This window comes from Saccostrea echinata, unplaced genomic scaffold, assembly GCF_033153115.1.
Source record: "Saccostrea echinata isolate AGI-Se365-2 ecotype Australia unplaced genomic scaffold, CSIRO_AGI_Sech_v1 ptg000028l, whole genome shotgun sequence".
Classification (NCBI taxonomy): domain Eukaryota; kingdom Metazoa; phylum Mollusca; class Bivalvia; order Ostreida; family Ostreidae; genus Saccostrea; species Saccostrea echinata.
This window is the reverse complement of record NW_026889777.1, coordinates 10,931,436-10,952,425: the sequence shown is the minus strand read 5'-3', so window position 1 is coordinate 10,952,425 and position 20,990 is coordinate 10,931,436. Positions and strand designations below refer to the sequence as shown.

Below are 20,990 nucleotides of genomic sequence, written 5' to 3'. Positions count from 1 at the left end.
ATTATCACATTACATGATTTAATTATACCGCAACAAAAAGCGGGGGGACCAGCCTTTCAAATAACATTTTCAACCGTAAAAAGTTATACTTGGAAAAAATGGGGGCCGGGCCACCCTATAACTCCAGACCCCTGGCTCCCTCTGATACTACGTGCCTGATATTTATTGCAAGTACAGATGTGTGCCAAAAGTGAAGATAATTTTATTTTTTCCTCTATATATTTCATTGAAAACATTTTGTAAAATCACTGGAATAACAACATTTCTTGACAGATTTTACCACAAATTTCTCGATAATCCAAGAAATTGTTATATTTGATAAAAACGATCATAGTTTTTATCTGATCAGCATCGATATGTTAAAAAATGTAATTTAAGTGCGACATGATAATTTAAGTCATATACGCACAATGAATTATATTGTCAACATTGATCTTGAATTTTTTAACTGATGTAAAAGATGAATTATCTTTTTCTAAAAACTAAATAATTATGTAATGATCTTTTAGAAAAAGATATAACTACACATTTTCTGGTTTAAGTACTGAAATAAATAATGAAATTGGACAAAAACTGACCATTTGCCGGCGATTTAACTATATGTGGTTTTCAATAAAATGTATAGAGAAAAAACAAAATTATATCTTCACTTTTGGCACAGATCTGTACTTGTATTTGTATAGTGCGTATGACTCACCCATGTATACATATTTTTTGTAACTAGACAAGTTGCAGATCTGTAGCTTGCTGGTCTGAAAAATTGGGATGGACGACCTGTCGATATATTTTTTTTCAGAGAGCTGTAGTACTGCATTTAATGTCAACCAGCTTTTACTAAATCACAGCACTGCACGCAGGTTGTCAATCTGTAATTTGATTTTAGGAGATCATTATTATAAAGCTTTTTAAAGTTGCGCAGAAGAGAACATTGACATTTTTGTCTCCTTAAATTGTATGTATCATTACGATTTCGCCCAAACATTTACATGTACTAAAAAAGAAAGAAAGAAAAGACAGAGGCACAGGGAAAATCAAAGAAAATGTAATAAACAGAAAATTCAATGTTTTGTAGTTGGATGTGGCATTTATTTCACGATTGGGACAGTATTTCCTCTATACATTTATTGACTCCATTAGAGGTCAACGTGTGTTTTGTCGGACCCATAAACCTTGAGCTGTTTGCCTGAGGCCGTTTGGCCGAAGGTGAACAGTTTAGATCGAGGGGTCGGCAAAACACGTTTTACTGCCCGAGAACACATGCAGTCAAAAAATGTTTTGTTTCATATATCTTTTACTTTTGAGGGTTTGGGGGATATCACAGTGTTAGTGCTGGCTTCCATCAGGGACCTATATATACTTAGTATATAGGTCCCTGCTTCCATGATGTTAATTTCGGTTATCTAACGTACGTGTTTCAGTTTTTTAGTTATATTTTAACACCCGTACTGTTAAATTTACCATTATAACTAAAACCAGGGACGTGGCATCGGTTTTGATAGTGGGGGGGGGGGGGGGCAGCCAGAGAAATAATTTCAACTTACCTAAAGAAAACTTGACAAGCCAAAAAAAAAAAAAAAAAAAAAAAAAAAAAAAAAGGAAAATTGTCCGAACTCAAAAATCCTATTTCTTAGGGGGTGGGGGGTAGGTAGGTTCCAACTTCTTTCAGTACCAAATTTTATCCATACACTACTACAAAACCCTTATTTTACTATTCTACAACAAAAAGTTGGGGGGGGGCAACCGGCCTTTCAATTAACATTTCAAATAGTAAAGAAGTCTTTGGAAAAAGTGGGGGGACAGGACCCCTCCCCCCCTCCGTTGCTTCGTGCCTGAAAACACTGACATTCATAAATACTACAATGTACTTTTTAAAGATCCTTTCTATTGTAAAACCATTTTTCTTCATGTCGTTAAATTCCACCATTTTTTAAAAACTAAAATTTTTGTTTTAAGAGCTCATTTTTTTTATTAATGCATTCAGTCGTGTTTGAAGTGACATCGTTGAATCTCCAGGCGTGGATCCAGGGATTTTTTCCAGGGGGGTATTCCATCCCAGTCAAAAAATTCCATTCCAGACAAGCAAACAAAAAAAGATACAAAACAAAACAAAAAAAAAAAATAAAAGTAAAATCCATTTCCCAGACATGAAAAACACTTAATTCGTGGTAGTGATGATGGGGTCCACGTTTTCTGGGGGGGGGGGGGAGACATTTTTTTATTTGCTTCAGTGTATACTTTTAATAACCCCGAAATTCCGGGGGGGGGGGGTCCGGAACTACCCCCCCCCCCCCAGATCCGCGCATGAATCTCTGCAGTTAGTAGCATATCATCATCTCAATCTGCATACATCAAAAGAAAAAAAAAAAGAAATTCATTGCAATTCAACATGTGCACATTTTTTTAAATACATCTCACGGTTAGGGAAGGTCATACCACTGAGCTGTTGTATCTAAAGAGGTTGGATCCTGCTTTCAAAAATCCTAAGAATTTTTCATGAAGTATATTTTTAGTATCTACACACCTAGCTTAAGCATAAAATGGGGGTCAATGCACTTCTTTTGGTGCTACGGTACATTTAATTTGACCTTTTTGAACTGAAACTGTGTCTTTAACATAAATCACTTCTTCAAAGTTTTTCCTCCAATATTTTTTGTTCCAATAAATCAGTGGGACCAAATATACCTTAATCTATCTTAAAAAGACACATTAAAAATTGTGACATAGAAAAAAGTTTCAAATTACTTCGCATTTAATCAATTTTCTATCATTTGTAAATCGGTTTATAAAAGAAAAAAAAGAATAAGAATGGAAAAAAAGAATGTGTAAAAGATGTACAGTATCTTAGCATTGAATTCATCCCCTGCATTAAAAAAGGGATCGGGTTCAACATTCTGCAAATGCATGAAAAACGGGAAGAAAAATCGAAAGTAGACTCAATTCAAAGTTCAAGGAAATTTGGCATTATTTGCAATTACCAAAGTTGATAAGTATTTAAGGGAATCCCAGACAAAGATAGGATCTACGTAGTACAATCTACATCAATGGTTAACTAAAGAATAACTTTCGTCGCATAACTACATAAGGTAAACAGTTATTTTAGAAGTGTAATAGATAATTAATAAGCCTGTCATGCACGTACATATCCGTTACCTGCATGACACAGTGTATGAATGGCACAGCATGAATCATAGATCATCTAAGGCATTTAACTTCTCACAATTTGAAAGAGAATGCATTTAAAGATTAATTCTCTGCTGTTTTCCCAGTTGCATTTTTTGATACACATTTATCCAGTGTAAGATGTCACCTTCTCTTACTCAGTCTTGGACATAGCTAAATCCAGTTATTAGCCCCTTCACGATAACTGCAGTACTACTCTTTTGCAGGGCAAATTAATAACGTTTGGCGAAGTTTTTGTTGACAGATAATTAAATGACATATATTAAACAATTGCTTTTACGTCGTATTTCACCAAAGTATATCATTAGCTCACCTGAGCTGAAAGCTCAAGTGAGCTTTTCTGATCACCCGTTGTCCGTCATCCGTCCGTCTGTCCGTCCTTCTGTAAACTTTTCACATTTTCAACTTCTTCTCAAGAACCACTTGACCAATTTTAACCAAACTTGGTACAAAGTATCCTTGGGTGAAGGGGAGTGTAAATTGTTAAAATAAAGGGCCAAATCCCCTTACAAGGGGAGATAATCAAGAAAAGACAAAAATAGGGTGGGGTCATTAAAAAATCTTCTTCTCAAGAACCACTGGGCCAAAAAAGCTGAAACTTATGTGGAAGCATCCTGGGATAGTGTAGATTCTAAATTTTTCAAATCATGACCCCCGGGGGTAGGGCGGGGCCACAATAGGGAATCCAAATTTTACATTGAAATACATAGGAAAAATCTAAAAAAAATCTTCTTCTCAAGACCCACTGGACCAGAAATAAAGAAACTTATATGGGAGCATCCTGGGGTAGTGAAGATTCTAAATTGTTCAAATCATAACCCCCGGGGGTAGGGCGGGGCCACAATAGGGAATCCAAGTTTTACATTGAAATACATAGGAAAAATCTAAAAAAAAATCTTCTTCTCAAGAACCACTGGGCCAGAAATACTGAAACTTATATGGAAGCATCCATTGTTCAAATCATGACCCCCGGGGGTAGGGCGGGACACAATAGGGAATCCAAGTTTTACATTGAAATATATAAGAAAAATCTTTAAAAATCTTCTTCTCAAGAACAACTTGGCCAGAAAAACTGAAACTTATATGGAAGCATCCTGAGGTAGTGTAGATTCTAAATTGTTCAAATCATGACCCCCGGGGGTATATTAAAAGGGGGGAAATCTGGTAAAGAACAGCATGGCCAAAGCTACTCAGGTGAGTGATGTGGCCCATGGGCCTCTTGTTTTGCCCTGCAAAAGTGCAGGACCGCAGTTACCATGAAACGGTCTATTGTCTAAATATTAATTTTCCACGTTTGTAAACAAATGCCTAAAGAAAAAATCCTGATTTTCCATTTACATTAGTGATTGATCTGTTATTGAACCATTTCTAATAACAAGAATTAAAAGCATGACAATTTGAGAAGGGCAGGCAGGAATGAGAATCTAAAAATTCATGTTTAAGGTCAGGGGACACATTCCTCAATAATATATATTTTTTTCTAAAGAATTTCTCATTAAAATATTACTACTTTAACAAGTTTATCATATATACTCGCCTATAAGTCGGTTTTTCTGGAGTTAAACTTTGGTCCAAAAATCTTTGTCCGACTTATAGACGAGTTATAAAAAGATTGGTATTTTAGCGGGTCAATCCCTCTAATATAAGCTTAAAAAATAGAAACCGACTTATAGGCGTACCGACTTATAGGCGAGTGTATACGGTACTCACAAAAAAATGAGGTACCTTTCCAGACATTTGTGCAAGATATGAGAGGATGATGTTTCCTATATCATGTACAATGTGGCGGTCAGACGGGTTCGATCACTGATGGCCAGATAGCTTAGTTGGTAGAGCACCTGACTGGAAATTCAGGGGGCCTGAGTTTGAATCCTGGTCTGGTCTGTCACATTTTTCTCTTCTTCTCTTAAAATATTATCTTATTAGAAATCACTTACTGCCATATCATAATTTTTGGAGTATTTCTGTTTTAAGACATTTTGAAAACGGTTTAGAAATCACAAGATGGACTGGTGATAATTATTAATATATTTTATAGCTATTTAAAGAAATACAAAACAGATATTTGAGGAACATGTCATCTGATCTTAATGTCATGTATATGTGGCCTTATTTGAGTATTTTAATTTTTTGAATTGACTATACATTTTCAGTGAAAATTTTGAGTACATCACCAAAAACTGTTGAGTAACAGATATTTTCATTTTACTGTAAATGCACATGATCTATGAAACTGCACAAAAGTCATAAAAATAACTTGTTTAGTTACTGCATGGTTATAGTTTGCCCCTGAATACTACAGTTAATAATGCTAGAATTATTTTAAAACAAATACTGTACAGTATTTTTTTGTTTATTTAGGATTACTTTTACCATGTTTACAAATATAGACAAATTGTGTTCCAAAAGAAATGAAGATTGACTGGTGAGCTGAGTTGTGAATATTTATTTCTATACATGGGATGCATTCAAAACAATTCACTGGATGACCGAGGGAAGGTAACTTTTACTAGGTCATTCTGTTAGATGATGTTTGGAAAATATTTTCCAAATAAAACAAATATGGATGAAACAGACTCCAATGACCTTAAAAAAGGAAACGGGGATGCACCATGGCTAAACAAAAAAGTTGGAAATGCACCAAGAAGAAGTAGGAAATTGGACATTGCTGATGAAGATTTCGATGACCATGAAAATCAAGAAAGTTATCTTCAAAGACAAATTCGAATGATTTCCAATAATCGATCAGGACAAGTTAATGAAAAAGGAGATACAGTGAAAGGTAGTTCCACCGAAGAAAGAAATTCAGGACTACAAAGAAAACCAAGTTATCAGTTGATGCCAGATGATGATTTTGATGACATGATACTTAAAGACAGTATTGGATTTCCACATGAAAACAGTATGAAGACAACAAGGAAACAGCCAAGAAATGTTGAAGAGGTTTCGGTGGAGTTATCAAGTATGACATTGGAGGACAGTATTGGTTTTCATCAATGTAGAGAAGTTACACAAAAAAGAAGTTTTGAATCTCATGATGAAGCAGCAGAAGAAATTAAACAGCTCATTAAGAATCAGACAATTTCTTCCTCAGAAGGACAGAGATTGTTACAGGATCTTCAGAGTCGCCAAGGAAACAAAGGTTTTATGAATAGAAATTTTAAAGACTCGCAAGGTAGAAATAATAATTCCCGACGAAGAAGGAGTTTTCATTTAAGTAGTGACGAGGACGAGGCTGAGGAGATAAGAGAGCTAGTCAAAAACGAGACACTTTCTGCCACTGAGGGTAGGCAGAGACTTCAGGATCTTCAAGCTCAAAGGTTTCCAAATCGTGGTTCCTCAAAATCAAACCAGTCATCCAAAGGCATACCCTGTGCTTTCGATGCTGATGGACTTCCACAGAACTGGAGCAGGGAATCTCCCTTGTCTCATTCCATGTTTAGACTGATTCCCTTGTGTGTGGGTAATGAAGAGTGTGACCAGATATACAGGGAGATGGAGTGGGCAGGTCTAGATGTGGTGCAGGTCGAGAGGTTACAGAATCTGGATTCCTTAGAAAAGTTCAAGGCGGAGATGAAGCACATGGCAAGGAGGAGGAATTCAGGTACATTTACATTATAAAAGTGCAAGCTTTTGTTTGATTTATATGAATGACATTATATGTATTAAATTGTAGTTTCCTGTTCAGATATATATGTGATGTATCCAAGGTGGAATCAGGAAATAGGAAAATTTGAAATTTTCAATCAACAAATTAGGTGTATTATTTTAATGTCAAGTATATGTAGATTTGCAATTTGAAGATAATTAAAAATTAGTATAAGAGAAAGTTAGATTTTTTGCTTATTGCACATATGTTGTGGTACTACAGTTTATTCAGTATTGAAGAATGCAAAACATTCCTTATGACTAGATTCATATAGTTATTTTCTTCCTACAACTATCATTTTTTAATTATCATTAAAGCCTTTCCTACTGATCAGATATTATACATGGCCTGTTCTTTTTTTTCTCAGATGATGATTTAAATGTTCGTTACCTGTATCATGGCACGTCTGTGGACAAAACTTGTATATGTGAGGAAGGACTGGATCAGAGACTCAGTAGAATGGGTTACTTTGGTAAAGGAATCTACTTCAGGTAGGACTTAATAGAATGGGTTACTTTGGTAAACGCTGGTATGTTAAGGCTACACCCAGATACCCTACAGGCCTGTACAATATGACGTCACAGTAACCTGCATGACGTGAACTTTAGAGCTAAGTATTTATGGCAGGGGTTAAATACCAAACCCATGACGTCATAACTATTGATCAAATATTTGCCGAGTGAGACATAACGTGACAAGAATTCATGTAAACAAATATATGAAATGGGAGTTTTAAAGCATATACCGTGAATGTCCTGTGTGATTCATAAGGAATAAAAGATTAACAATCAGGTACGCTAATTTAATCTTATCATGTTTTCTTAAATTGAACACAGGCAGTGCTTTGAAATCCCGATCAGCCTTTCCTCTGTCGTTCTCTAACAACAAAAATGCAAAAGTTCAACACTTCGACGCATATTTTGAAACATAATTTTTGTTTGTATCGAAAGCTTGTATTCTATAATACTTGGAAAGTGCTGCTAGAATTGTGTGGTTAACATGAATTGATGACAAATCCTTGATCGTATGTACAAAATGTAAAAATTTTGGTAAGGTTTCATGTGAAACTTTGGAATTTTTTTTTCTGTGTTGGGAGAGTAGGATTCTAGCTGCACTTTTTGTGACACAGTGATGTTTTTACATAATTATTTTCACAAAAAGAAATGAATTATCCCCAGGGTAGTGTTGAACTTTTCACTTTTTCGTTAAGGCAAATTTTCTATTTAAAGAGGTCACGTGATGACTTCGTAATGGAATGCTTCTTTTAGCCTAGGACTCAATGACGTCTATACAATGGATAATAATAGCAAATGTTTTATCTAGGGCTTTTCCAATTTATCAATGTTAAATTTTACGAAAAAAGTCTAAATTCACCGAAAAACGATCTGGGCACTGCCTTAACATACCTGCGAAGGAATCTACTTCAGGTAGGACTTAGTAGAATGGGCTACTGTGGTAAAGGAATCTACTTCAGGTATGACTCAATAGAATAGACTACTTTGGTAAAGGAATCTACTTTAGGTGGAACTCAGTAGTATGGTCTACTTTGGTAAAGGAATCTACTTTAGGTAGGACTCAATAGAATGGGCTACTGTGATTAAGGAATCTACTTCAGGTAGGACTTAGTAGTATGGGCTACTTTGGTGAAGGAATCTACTTTAGGTAAGACTCAATAGAATGGGCTACTGTGATAAAGGAATCTACTTCAGGTAGGACTCAATAGAATAGACTACTTTGGTAAAGGAATCTACTTTAGGTAGAACTCAGTGGTATGGGCTGCTTTGGTAAAGGAATCTACTTTAGGTATAGGACTCAATAGAATGGGCTACTGTGATTAAGGAATCTACTTTAGGTAGGACTCAATAGAATGGGCTACTGTGATTAAGAAATCTACTCTAGGTAGGACTTAATAGAATGGGCTACTGTGATTAAGGAATCTACTCTGGCTACTGTGATTAAGGAATCTACTCTGGCTACTGTGATTAAGGAATCTACTCTGGCTACTGTGATTAAGGAATCTACTCTGGCTACTGTGATTAAGGAATCTACTCTGGCTACTGTGATAAAGGAATCTACTCTAGGTAGGACTCCATAGAATGGGCTACTGTGATTAAGGAATCTACTCTAGGTAGGACTTAATAGAATGGGCTACTGTGATTAAGGAATCTACTCTGGCTACTGTGATTAAGGAATCTACTCTGGCTACTGTGATAAAGGAATCTACTCTAGGTAGGACTCCATAGAATGGGCTACTGTGATTAAGGAATCTACTTTAGGTAGGACTTAATAGAATGGGCTACTGTGATTAAGGAATCTACTTCAGGTAGGACTTAATAGAATGGGCTACTGTGATTAAGGAATCTACTTTAGGTAGGACTTAATAGAATGGGCTACTGTGATTAAGGAATCTACTTCAGGTAGGACTCAATAGAATGGGCTACTGTGATTAAGGAATCTACTTCAGGTAGGACTCAATAGAATGGGCTACTGTGATAAAGGAATCTACTTCAGGTAGGACTCAATAGAATGGGCTACTGTGATTAAGGAATCTGCTTCAGGTAGGACTCAATAGAATGGGCTACTGTGGTAAATGAATCTACTTTAGGTAGAACTCAGTAGTATGGGCTACTTTGGTTAAGGAATGTACATCAGGTAGGTCTCAGTAGAATGGGCTACTTTGGTAAAGAAAACTAATTCAGGTAGGGTTTTTTATGGTTCCAAAAGTGTGCAGGAATCTTGAATTAAAATGTATGCAAAACCATTCTCTGTGACAAGAAATTTTGATGAAATTTTTGATAGGAAGAATTGTTTCTTAGGTTATTGCATCATGATTAGATAGTCAATTATATCTCTGGATCAAAAGTTCAGTCCCTGCTACAATGTTTTTCCCTTTAGTCTGCATTAAAACAGTAACTGTTATTTTACTCATTATTTAATAAAGCTTTTGATAAAATACTAAAAGGAGATTTTTTATTTTTTTCCATATTAAATTTTATTTACATATACATGTATGTCATTATAGATTTTGTATTTATTCAATGAAATAAAAAAATATTTATGGCAGGATTTATCTTTCTTAGTACAAGAAATGTTTAATCTAAAATTCATCCTTCAGAGTTGTGTTCAGACGATTAAGTGTTTAAGGCTTTTGAGTTGTCTGATGAAATGGTATATTTATTACAGTGATAATCCCCTGAAGTGCCTTAATTATGCAAGAAGTTCTGATACAAAAGGAGAGTCATACCTTCTGAAGTGTCGTGTTATACTGGGGGATCAGAAGGTCAGAATGTACATTGATGCTATATTAATGTTAAACTGGGGGATCAGAAGGTTAGAATGTATGTTAATGTTATGCTGTGGAACAGTAGCTACAAGTTTTATTTATATGAAGTGGTATAAAGACAGCCAGTTTATGGTCAAGCTTTACATATTTCAAGGGTGTCCATTATTGAATTTTAAGTTTGCTAATAACAATCTATTTTACCAACTGATGTAAAGTGTATAAATTCAGCACACAAGTTTGAAGGTGTAAGCTGTACCAAAAATGATACAGATGTATAGCACCAATTTTTAAAAAAAAAAAATTGGACTTTAATTTGGTAACCTGCATAGTAAAGGGTTACATTTATCTTTTAGTATGTATATATTTATTTGTCAGAAAGACAATAATGATTCAGGTGAGAGTTATTATAATTTTATATTATAGTTGTATTTTTTAATACAAAGAACCAATTTTTTTTTTTTTTGAATCAGTGTTATGGAAATGGAGAGTATAACACTACACTAAAGAGAGAGCCTGAAAAGGCAAATCCTAAACCCGGATCCTCAAAGTTTTATGATTCTGTCATGGTGAGCACTAGTAATTACAGTAAAACCTGTCTAATCCAGACCCCACTGGTCCCATAGAATGATAGAAATGGAGATTATGTATAGGCAACAATCTGGATTAGACAACATTCTAAACAATTGAATGTACTAAAAGGGTCAAAAAAGAATAGGCAAAATTTCAGTATACACAACATCCAGATTAGACAAGTTTTACTGTCAGTATATATTACATTATAAATATCTGAATCATTGAAGCTCTTGGCTGGAGTACTTGTACTTGTATAGTAATAATAATCACAATTTATTATATACCCAACTGTTTGTCACTCAGTTTTACTGTTGAATTTATGCAATTTATGACGGTGTGATCCGACGTTCCAGATCACCACACTGTGGTTTTCTGAATCCATATCACCCCTCTCTGAAACTGATGACGTAGTACACAGATAAATGACGTTTTTATTCTCGCGCTTCAAAAATTTCCTTGAAAAAATGGTTTGTTTAATGTATAAAAGTTATGTAATCTATCCAAAAAGTTACTTTTTATTACATTTTGCTAGTTGTAAAGGGGTATATAATAAATTTATCATTATAACAGTAACTTGATCCGAAGAGCCGTATCACGTCTCGTTGACAGGCGCGGATCATCAGATCAAACTCGACGCTTCGCGTCTCGTTTGATCTGATGATCCGCGCCTGTCAACTTGACGTGATACGGCTCTTCGGATCAAGTTACTGTTATAATAATTAATATATATGTCTTGATTATCCAGATGTTTGTCTTCATCAGACAAACTTTATGAGATAGTCAGAGCATCTTGATCAATCATCAGGACCCATAATCCTATTGTTTATGATACAAGTTAAAGATAAGTAGACAATGTAGGAACTTGTGTTTGTAAATTTCTTAATGATGGAGAACATTAACATAAATATCAGTTTTGCATTTTCTACTCTAAATCTGTATTTTATCATTATGTTGTTTTTATAATTTGTATAAAAATAAAAAGATACATGAAAGTCCAGCGTAGATTTACACTGGTTCTCACTGCATCATTTATTCTTCTACAGGGTTGTCCCAAAGACTACAATGAATATGTGATCTATGAGAACAGAAGAGCTATGATTGATTACATCATCACATTCAAGGTCAACCAGCAAGGTCAAGACACATTACGAGAGAGAATTCCTAGTCCTATATTTGACAGTCAGGGAAGAGGTAAGGTAGTGTCTCATGGAAAACCCAAAACTCCCCCCCCCCAATCCCTTCTCCAGATTTTAGACCCCAAAATAATTTCAAGGTCATCAGTTTATTCTAAGGATTCTTTTTTTTCAGAATCATTGTAAACAAAAAAATATAACTTTCTTAACTTATATGCATAATTTCATGGATGGAAGGCAATTCATTTTGATATCTTCAGAAAAAAATATGTTGGAATTTGGAAATTATCACCTTTTTACCAATCACATTTCAGATTTATATTGCTACAGTAACTGTTGATGGAGAATGAATGGAAGCTCACATATAAAGGATTTTCCATAATTTGTGTTTGTATATTTTTATCTAACAAGTTGTGTGTTTTCTATCCTCAAGCCTTGGATAAAAATCATATCAAACCACGAACCATGGGAAATTCTTTTTATCACATGTTTTACACAGCTATTGCATGTTTTACACTGTTTTATATATTAATCTACTTTATTTGAGTTTCATGCTAAAACGTTTATGACATCACAACTGTCGATATGAAAATGATATCATACATTTGTATTTAAATAATATCCACTGTATGAAGGAGTAAACAGGTGATAAATTTTGACACAATTTAAGGCATCATGATAACATTCTCACTCCATCACATTTGAAGATTGTATATAATTCATTGATTTTACACATGGGTCTTGGATTATTGTCACCAATTTCATCCTATTTCATGTATTTTATCTCCTTTAGTCACAGAATTCTTAACATCTTTGGTTGTTTTGTTGTACATTGCAGCTAATTGTATCACTTTCTACCATTACACACAGGATTGATCAAATTTATACAGTTTTTTTATCAATCATTTTATTTCCTGTTTCATACTCATATTCAGTTTTTTTGTTAATTTGTAAAATATATAATTATTTTGATTTCATGATTTTGGTGTTTATTAGGCATGTTGGATATCCAAGTAAAATTGCAATTTTTATCAAGACAAAGAGAATGAAATTACATTCCAATAAATTCTCTGCTAACATATTAATTATAAAGTGAAATTTACTGAAAATTGGTGCACCTAAATGGCTTCATTTTTATGATAGAACGTTCTATCTAAGGTAAAGTTTTCAGAGCAAGTTCATTCCCTGGTAACTTTTAAACCCTACATGGGCTTAGATAAGGCATCTAGGGATGCACACTATAAGATATGCTTTGGATGCTTGATCTGATCTACATTTTCTGGGTGAGTGACCACTTTAATATTTTATTTGGAGGAGGTCCATTAATTCCCAATATACTCTAAATCCTATTGTGACCAATAAATGGTGCATGAATGATGTATTTAGGGATGGACACCTCCTGAATCAGCTGGATCTGACTTTTATTTTCCCAATGATTGAATATCAGGTTAAAGTTTTTGGAGCAGCTTTATCCCAAGTAACTATAAGTCCTATCTGTGACCAAACCTGCATGGATGATGCATTTGATCAGATTTGTTTCAGATGCTGAATCTGACCTACATTTTCCAGATGAATGACCAGTTAACGTTTTGGGAGCATGTCCATTCCCACTTAGCTATAATCCTACCTCGGCCAAACCTCATGTATCTTGGAATGCAAATTACCATACTTGCATTTAATGCTGGATCTTCTTTTCATATTCCAGTTGAAAGACTTGGTAAAATGTTTTGGAGCAGATGTTTCCCAGTTAACAATAAGACTTAGTATACCTTATTTGCTTGGATGATGCATCTAGAGAGGCTCAACAAAAGACCTGCCTGAGATGTGATTAACAGAGTTGAAATTTTAAGAGCATCTCAATTCCTTAGCAACTAGTAACTGAAAGTCCTACTAAGACCAGACTTGCCTTGATGTAGCACACTACCAGCTCATTCATCTGGTGTGAGACATTGCTATACTCATTAATAATATTTGTCAAGTTAAGCTTTGTACTCTTTGATCACCTGTTTACTTCTGTTTTAGAGACAGGTTTTATAGGAATAAAAGCACCTGCCAATGAAGATGAACATTTTGACAGAATTAGCCAGGTTAGAGAAGCCATAAGGAGGAAGAGATGTGAGGAGAGAGGACAGGAATATTCACCTCCTAATGAGGTAGGTAGATAGATAGACAAGACTATAATTCCTGATGTTGCAGGTAAGGAGAGAGAGAGAGAGAGAGAGAGAGGTGGGTGGGTGGGTATGAGTATCTTCATCAGTAAGAATTATTTGCAAAGTAAGAGATAAACTTATTCCTGTACACCTAGTTGTCCAAATCATTTTAAGAGAAAGAGAGAGACTCATAAAGAATAAAATATATACATTCACTGAAAAACTTTTATTTACTTAATTTTTATTTCGAAACAGTTAAAAGCAGAAATCTGCAATACAGAGGTTGAAATTTGCATATGCCCAGTCTGTATCTTTTAAGTCAAAAGGAAAAGGAGGGGTTGGGGTGAGGGGGACAAAAGGAAGGGGGTGGGAGTTGTTAAGATCCCCAAATCATGTCTAAGTCAAGCATCCTCATCAAATTACCCAAGCTAGGCACCTTGGGAGTTCACAGAATGATGTACCTTGTACCTTATGGTGCAAGGTTTCTAGTAAAGGAAAAAGGGAAGGATCATCCAACTCTATAAGAGGAACATGAAGGAAGAGAGGGCAGGACTATACACCCATTTATGGGAAAGTGAGTTGAAAGTTTGGAGTACATTAATTATTCATTATTAGAGCACTGGAGAGACACATGCAGAGAAAGCAGGGTGATATATACCTTCAGATGAGGTTAAGTCACTGAGCTTATAATTAGGATAAAATGTGGAGATCACGAACAGTAACCAAGCTCAAAAGTCCATTAAAACGATACAGATTGGGAGCAGAGCAAACAAGGATCTCTAAAAGCATCTGAGATGGGATCAGGTGCCATGGAGGACTAAGCGTCTCCTGACAACGGGTCACATCTGCCACATGCTCCTTGTCATATCAAGCAAACAGAAAAATAAGTAGACAATTCAGGTCTAACAATTAGTATGAAAAATGTCAGTCAGCATTGAACTTAATGATAGATTGTATTTACTGACAAGCTCATGATTGCTTATGCTATGTGAAAATTTGGGTAGTGTATATAGGATTATTTTTCCCATTTCACTCTTGCAAATGATTTTTTCCAATTTTGAAGTTCTCCAAGCAGGCATAGTTGTTTGTAAGAGATATAACTATGTCTCTGTTGAATTCTTCCTGTTTTTAATTCAGTCCATTTTGAATTTGTCCACTAAGGATGAGAGCCAAGGAGACAAAAATAAAACGGAGACAAAAATTTCCATGTGTTCATTAGGGCCCCGCAAGGATTTGTGGGTGCCCTATAGTAATTACTCTGTCTGTCTGTCTGTCTGTCTGTCTGTCCGTCTGTCATTCTTCCGTCCACAAATTTTCTGTTTTTTTCTAATAACTTTTTTAGGGTTAACCAATTAAGTTCAAATTTGGTATGTTGGTTGAATAGGCAGTAAGACATATTTTGATGCTAAGTTTGGTTCTCTATGTCATCTGGTTTGGAGCTAGGGTGATGGGGTATATTCCTTAACTTTTTATAAGAGTGAATGGGCAAAGAGAGATAACTGCTGAGAATGTTCCTATTGTAAACTATGAAAGGCTGCAATGAGTCTCTTGGGATTAATTAACTTTCCTCTTGAAGAAAATCCAAAGCATTTATCTGTATCTGCCACAATGAGATTAATTAACACCTCTGTCTGCAAATGAAGTTTGTTTTGAAGTTAAGGTCAATTCTGAATGATGTTTACATTCTCTGAAATGTGGATTTAAATAATGTTCATACTTTATTTTAGTAAAATACACAATGAGTTATGATTTTATTGTATTCTAAAAACAAGATATAGATAAAGATATTGTTTTTATTATTATTTTCTTTTTTCTTTTTTTCTGCCTTATGTAAATTCAAGAATACTAATTATTTTAACAGGTATTCAGATAATAACCTCATTCTATCATTGCTGAAAAAGTTCTTATTGTAAACTTAGAGGAAAAGGTTGAGAGAGCAGTATAATTAATCCCATGGGTTTGATTATCTTGCTGGTTTGCAGAATGTTTTAGAGGGTTATCTTTCTGTCACTTAAAGATTAATTAACACCTTTGTCTGCAACTGATATTTGTTTTGAAGTTAAGGTCAAGCCTGGGTGATACTTGCATTCACTGAAGGCTGTCATTTTAGAAAACACATGCTTCATTCATTTTTAAATATACATTTAATTGAGTTATTATAGATATGATGTTTTTTTACTGCCTTATGTAAATACAAGGATACTATTTACAGATTGTTGGATATTTAGCAGTTGCTGTTGCTTATTCTTTATATATTTTGAAATTTTTTGGAATCAAGTAAAATTCTCATCCCCTAATCTGCACTCTTATATTTCTAACCCTCGGCGGGGCCCTTGCTGACTGGTCAGATTTCTAGTTATCTATACAGACATACAGATAATATTTATGGCCTTATTTTTCTTCATCTCTGTAACAAAATGGCTTTTCTTGAAGGAAAAGAAAATGAAGGACAAAGAAATGTGGTTAAGGTTGCAGAAATTACACAACGTGGATGAAACCACACTACCAAGTTTGGAAGAGGTTAGTTTGGGACTTTGAGTGGACCAAAGTATTGAGAAAATAGTGGCAGCATAATTTTGATATAGATCAGTGTAATTGTTTAATACCTGTAGGTAAACTTTCTGATTCTGCCAGACTCAAACAAGTGACATTGAACATTGGGTTCTTAAATTTTTAGCATTTAACTTTAGGTTTGAAAATTTGGATAACATAATAATTAAAGTAGAATAACCATGTAAAATTTTAAACTTTGGTGATATATCATATTTTTCAAACACACTGAGATGCCACAGAACAGTGTTGTTGGTAGGTGTAGATATAATCATTTAATATCAGCCAACTCTTGTGTATTGTGAGGTGTGAGACAAGAGGATATGGATGCTAAACCTGTTCTTTTATGCTATTTATAACTGCAGAAAAAAGCCAGATTGAGACATGCTGCCAGTGAGCCTCAGTTTCAGCCGGAGGATCTAGAGGGAGCGTTTACAGAGTCAGCCACAAACTCCACAATGCTTCCTCATTCTCAGAGCTTTACCTGTGGTCTGTATATTTGGAGAATTTGAATCTTTTTGACAAACATACACTTGTGTGTACTTGTTGAAATGTGTTTAGTAACTTTAAATTGGGATGGTTTGTGGCTGTTGGGTTGGGGTATGCTGATCATTTTAAAGATATTTAATGTACAAATAGAAGATTTGATAAATGATGGACCCACTGTGATGGACAATATGGGGTCAATGTTTTGCACTCAGATAAAATCTTAAAAGAACAGCAGGGTCAGTTTATATGTACTAAACATTTTCAAAAACAGGTAGTCTGCATTCAAATTTGCTCAAATCAAGACCCTTGTTTGGGGTCAATGATTTACACAAGAATCCATAAGTTAAAAAACTTGTGAAAATCTTCCAAATTTCTTTCTTAAGAGCAGAAGTTATCAATTTCTTATTTAAACTTCTGATTTAGATTTTGATTTAGGTCTAAAGATCATGGTTTGTGGAGCTAAAGTTTGGACAAAATAGGGTCGAAGTTTTACATATATATGACTATTTATTAAAAATCTTTAAAATTTTCTCTAGAAAAGCAGGTCCATAATTAATCAAAATATGAAAGCTTGTCAATTCTAATCATGGCCCTAGTCTAGGAATCAGACCAAATGTGGGCTAAGTTGTACATTGAGGTAGAAACTTCAGCAAGAACAACAGAGTTTCTGACTTCATCACAATGTAAATAAATTTGTTTAAGGTGTGAACTTGAACCTAAAGCCACAATATGCATTGAGTTCAGTTATCTACATATTCATGTTGAAAGACTAGAATCTACTCTGGTAAGCATGGTGACCTAGGACCTTTTTTATTAATTAATTAATATTCAGAAAAAAATGAAAAAAAATCTTTAACTTTTAAAAATTTTATTCTCAAGAACTACAAGATCTCAATCAGTTTAACAGTGTGTATTTACCTGGATACAGGTCTCATTGGAGTAATCTGTGCAGGATAATGGGTAAATTTGTAGTTAAGCAATTCATAAGGAAATCACAAAAATAATATTCAGGAATAAGAGTCAAAAAACAACATGTGATTGTGAAACACTGATGCCCCCCCCCCCCCCGGCAGCTTATGGCCAAGGTTAAAGTTTCTCAAATGCAAGTCAAACTCCAAGGTCAAAGATCAAAAATGTTGTTACCAAAAGAAAGGACTTGTGTCAATGGATATACCTGGTAAATATGAAAGCCCAAGCCCCAACCATTCAGAAATTATGTTCAAGGTTAATGTTTTCTAAAAGTGGGTCAAACTCCAAGGTCAAGGGCAACGGGTCAAAATTAATACTATATATAGGGGAAGACTTTGTCATAAAAAAACCCACAAAATATAAAAAAAAGCCCTAGCACCAACTGTTCAAAATTTATGGCAAAGATTAAAGTTTTTCAAAAGTAGTTCAAACTCCAAGGTCAAGGTTAAAGGGTCAAAATCGTTAGTATCCAAAGGAAGGTCTTGTCACAAGGAATATACCTGTGAAATTTGAAAGCCCTAGTGCTAACTGTTCAAAAGTTATGGTTAAAGTTTTGTAAAAGTGGATCAAACTCTAAGTTCAAAGTCAAAAGGTCAAAAATATTTGTTACACCCTTGGAAAGGTCTTTTCACGATGAATAAACGTGAAATATGAAAGACCTAGCCCCACCCCAACGTTTCAAAAGTTATTGCCAAGGTTAAAGTTGGGTAAATTTTTGCAAAAGTGAGTCAAACTCCAAGGTCAAGGTCAAGAGGCCAAATATGTTGGTTCCCAAAGGAAGGTCTTGTCACAAGGAATATACACATGTGAAAAATGAAAGTCATAGCTCTAACTAATCAAAAGTTATTGGCAAGGTTAAATATTTTTGCGGATAGAGAAACAGCTAGACAGACAGATGGACTGACAGGGCAAAAACTACATACCCCGAATTTTGGATTACGGGGGCATAAAGATGTGTATAATATTGTGATTCTATATAGGTATAGCTACATGTACCATTTTTTCAAAGACTCATTACAAGCTTCCAAAACACAAATATTGTTCTAGCCTAATTCAAAAATTTGTTCAACTTTCAACTTTACACTTTTCTTATGTAGTAAGATGACTTAACAAAAGGTCAAGCATCTTGTGTATTAAAATGATACAAACAATGATAATGAAAATTAAAGAAGGCATTTTTTGTAGGTGCTGGAGATGATGATGTAGAGAAAGTAATGACATCACTGATTGCTGAGTTTGTGGAGGTGACGAGTTGTGATAACTCGGAGACTGCTCGATATTACATTGAAAAATGTAAAATGAACATTGACCAGGCTATTGTATGTTATTATGATGACATGCCTTAGTTATCTTCAAAAGAAAAAGTGATTGTTCCAAAGCTTCCATGAAAATTAACGCTTGATTAGCCATTTTAAATTATTTATAAAGTGTCATTTTAATGACAGTTTTATCAGAGTGAACACCATATTTGAAAGGAATTTTTATAATCATCAAAGCATGGGAGAAAAGTGCTTGAAAATACCAAAAGATGCCAAGGTGATTTGATTTGTTAGAGAACAAAGGTCTGGATGCTAATTTGACACAGATACTTTCCAAGTGCTGTGTAGAAATGAGAGAAATGAAATATATTCAATAAATTGTGAGTGACAGCTACATTATGAAAAACGACTTGATGGTGTTACGAGAATCCAGAAGCCCAGAATAAATTGAAGCAGACTGAAATAAACACTTAGCTAATTGTTCTACAGACAAGAGAAGACAGGGGCCTGCCGAAATGATTTCCGATTGCTAAGAAGTGAGAAGATAAATCTAAAACTGGTTATTGCATTAAGTCCTGAATAAATGATTTTTGAGAATTAGGAAGTCAGAAGAGAAATGCGAAAGTGACAATTACAGTAAAGATATTGGAGTGCAATGCACTTGTTTAAGGAATAGTTACGTACTGCATTGCTTGACATTGAAATTGATTTAAATGCAATAAGGAAATGAGAAAAACAGAGCACATTAATTTGGTTATTCGGTCTTCAAGTTAAGTTTTTAGTATTTATAATATACGTTGAAAAACTTTATTCAATTACCAGCTTACAAAGTTTAATGTTCTCGATAAGACGTTTTAAATTTCGGCTGTTCTACCAAACTTAGCCAATGAAGCTTTATAAAATGTGTACTGTCACGTTTCCTAGATGGTGATCCAACTAATAATACATGTATGGTTGTGCACTTGTGTGTATTCCCAAAACCTGATCATAACTCTTGACAGATAAAAATAGTAAAAAAATATGTATAAAACGAATTTGTATTGTTTGCATCCCGTATGTATACGTTCTAGTATAGTGTTTTTATTAAGAGGGCCGACTGGGGTTTTCATTGCGCAATAATTTGCGCAACAGTTAAATCAAGCTTATTTAATATTTTAAAGCAACTGTTTTCACATGATTTATAAAATTTAACAAAATTAAGAAATCATTGGTTAAAAAATCTTAGTAAATTTTGAAATAACTGATTTTTTAATCGATTTTTTCAATTGATAATTATATGGACGTCGTAAAGGTGTGTTTGAGACGTTATAATAAACTGAAGTTCTCTAAGAGGGTGTCTTAAAAATGTTATAAAAGAAAAAGTATTAAACATATGCTCTTCAAATTTAAAACGTAGGTATTCGAGTATCTCAAATTTATTTTTTGTTATTTTTTGTATGAATCATTATTAGCTGTCATATTTTGTGGTACACCACAAAATTCGTTAATTTTGACATTTTGAGATGTCCCCCTTAAAAAATCAGAACGGTATCGTTTTGTTATTTCTTGCATATAATGTTTAATATAGTATTACTCATCAAATATAACTTATGCAAAAAGTCTATTGTAGAATTTTTATAATTTGCTTTGAAATGCAAAAAATTAGCTCTCTCCCTTATAACCCTAAAGGAAATGCACATGTATTTTGAGACGGTCCCTAAAAGTACCCAGACGGTAGATTTCACTGAAGTCATTGTAAGTTACATATGGTATAAA

The 20,990-nt window shown here is 34.3% G+C and overlaps 1 protein-coding gene across 1 annotated transcript; it reads left to right on the top strand.

Moving 5' to 3' along the window:
- The first annotated feature begins 2,999 nt into the window (after nucleotides 1–2,999).
- Nucleotides 3,000–20,748, top strand: LOC133194115 (uncharacterized). Its single transcript, XM_061330089.1, has 10 exons — nucleotides 3,000–3,083; nucleotides 5,542–6,784; nucleotides 7,197–7,320; nucleotides 10,013–10,109; nucleotides 10,583–10,678; nucleotides 11,729–11,876; nucleotides 13,841–13,971; nucleotides 16,402–16,488; nucleotides 16,884–17,007; nucleotides 19,162–20,748. The coding sequence occupies exons 2-10, from the start codon at nucleotides 5,707–5,709 to the stop codon at nucleotides 19,320–19,322; spliced, it is 2,046 nt and encodes a 681-aa protein (XP_061186073.1). The 5' UTR covers nucleotides 3,000–3,083; nucleotides 5,542–5,706; the 3' UTR covers nucleotides 19,323–20,748.
- The last annotated feature ends 242 nt before the right edge of the window (nucleotides 20,749–20,990 follow it).

Bases quoted from the DNA above. Each gene is read 5' to 3' on its own strand.
- LOC133194115 (XM_061330089.1), top strand. From the start codon at position 5,707: ATGATGTTTGGAAAATATTTTCCAAATAAAACAAATATGGATGAAACA. The intron at 7,321-10,012 runs GTAGGACTTAAT...TATTTATTACAG, and splicing joins GGTAAAGGAATCTACTTCAG to TGATAATCCCCTGAAGTGCC. The intron at 10,110-10,582 runs GTCAGAATGTAC...TTTTTGAATCAG, and splicing joins TTATACTGGGGGATCAGAAG to TGTTATGGAAATGGAGAGTA.